This window comes from Mandrillus leucophaeus, unplaced genomic scaffold (assembly GCF_000951045.1).
Source record: "Mandrillus leucophaeus isolate KB7577 unplaced genomic scaffold, Mleu.le_1.0 Scaffold227, whole genome shotgun sequence".
NCBI lineage: Eukaryota > Metazoa > Chordata > Mammalia > Primates > Cercopithecidae > Mandrillus > Mandrillus leucophaeus.
In genome coordinates this window covers 2799404-2801653 of record NW_012102332.1, presented here as the reverse complement: position 1 = coordinate 2801653, position 2250 = coordinate 2799404, and the positions used below count along the sequence as shown (strand labels likewise).

General features: G+C 34.2%; 1 protein-coding gene across 1 annotated transcript in view; it reads left to right on the top strand.

The window, feature by feature from the left end:
• Positions 1–2250, top strand: part of OCA2 (oculocutaneous albinism II) — a 364145-nt gene that overhangs the window by 185617 nt on the left and 176278 nt on the right. Inside the window, 1 exon segment of the mRNA XM_011981483.1 lies at positions 486–613. Within this exon segment, the coding sequence (XP_011836873.1) occupies positions 486–613 (128 nt within the window).

Here is a 2250-nt window from a genome sequence, read left to right as displayed (position 1 = left end):
CTACTTGGAAGGCTGAGGCTCCCCAGCTTGGGCCCGGGAGGTGGAGGTTGCAGTGAGTCGAACTGCAGCCCAACCTGGGCGACAGAGCAAAACTATGTCTCAAGAAAACCCCCAAAACAACAACAAAAAACAATGGTGTAATTTACAGAAAACCTGCATTTATAGAAAATGTAAACCCATCTATAGTGAAAGAAAAGAGAAGAAGGCTTGCTGGGAGTGTGGGGGTTGACAAGAGGAGCTAGAGGAGGTACAAGAGCACAGGCATGAATAAACTCCTAGGGTCAGTGGCCGTGTTCATTATCTTGATTACAGTGTTGGTTTCATGAGTATACATATATCCAAATAGAAATTATATGCATTTTAAATATATGCAGTTTGTAGTGTGACAATTATTCTTGATAAAGAAAAAGGCAACCAGAAGATAAAAAAAGAATTGGTATGTTAACAGTGGAACTGTATCTCCATGTCTGTTTACTTATTTGCAGGATGGATTGCTATCCTGGGTGCCATCTGGTTGCTAATTTTAGCTGATATTCATGATTTTGAGATAATTCTACACAGAGTGGAATGGGCAACGCTTCTGTTTTTTGCGGCGCTCTTTGTTCTGATGGAGGTAAGATTTTAGAACTTTTGCCATGTGGCATTTTACCTGATTTCATATTTCATATTTTGTTTGGTGAATGAAGAAAGGCTACATCTATAAATCTTTCCTCATATTCTCTAAGTGGAAAACAGTGGAGGTTGTAATTGTACTATTTTAAGTTAACCAGCTTTACCTTAGCCTCTAAGAGATTTCTGATAGCACTGCTTATTTTTTTTTTTCATGAATTATGTTTGTGATTTGTAAACTCATTCTAATTTCATTTTCTATAAAATATAATTTGCTGTAAATTGAGTCTGGAGCTAAATTACTTATAACAGCAAGTTTACGAGGTAGTGTGACCTGGATCTGTTTCATTTTGTGTAATATTTAAGTACAATTTCTGTTATCACGGAAAAGACTACATCAGTAATATGTATGGTTTCCGTTACAATTGTTGTTACAAAATTACTCACAATACTTTTAAATCTTGAGACTTCATTTACAAACTCGTGTCCTCCTCAAACAGAAAGATTTAGTAACACAGAAAGATAGTATTCCTCAAACTGTTCCCCCAGCACCACTTCTCTGCATTTCTTCAGTTTAACATGTAATGTGCTTTCATTTTCATTAAGCTAGAAATATTTTCTAATTTTCCATATAATTTCTTTTTTTGACTTATGGGTTATTTCAAAGTATGTTTTGAAGGTTCCAAATATTGGTGGATTGCCCGTGTTTCTTTATGTTTTTGACTTATTTAATTCACTTGTGGTCACAGGACATATGTTGCACAATTGCAGTCCTTTTAATTTTTTTAAGACTTGTTTTATGGTCTAGCATTTGATCTGTCTTGGAGAATATTCTACTTGTGATGTGTATTCTGCTGCTGTTATGTGGAGCATTCTATGAGTGTCAGATTTGTCCTGCTTGTTAACAGTTCTGTTTTTCTCTTGCACATTACCTCTGATATTCTGTGAAACTCTTCTTTCAGTGATTGAGAGAAGGGTATTGCAGTCTTCAACGATTTTGTTGGATTGGGTATTTTTCCTTTCAAGTGTGTCAGCTTTTGCTTCATGTATCTTGAGGATTGGTTGTTAAGTGTATATACTTTTATAATTATTACATCGTCCAAATGAATAGAACTTTATCATTACTAAATGTCTCTTTTTCTCTGGTAATATTTTTGTCTTAGGGTCTATTTGCCTGATACTGGTATAGCCACTTTGGCCCACTTTTATTTACTGTTTGCATGAGTTATCATTTTAAAAATGATAAAATCTGGCCTGACAATTTCTACATTTTAACTGAAATGTTCAGTCCACTCACATTTAATACAGTTATTCATATGCTTGGCTTTGTGTCTGCTACTTTGCTATTTTCACTATATCTCGTATCTTTTTTCCTCTCTTTATCTTTTACTGCTTTCTTACTGTGTTAAATTATATTTTCTTGTATACATTTTAATTCTTTGTTTCTTTTTTTAGAACTGTGTTTTTGAGTTATTTTATTATTGATTGCTCCAAGGGTTAAACTGTACATCTTAGTTTAATACAATCTGTACTGGATTAATACTAACTTATTTCGTGGAAAATACAGACATTGTGTTCCAGTATAGCTCCATTCGTCCTCCCTTGTTTGTGCTTTGATGGTCACATATGTTATACTTCTAC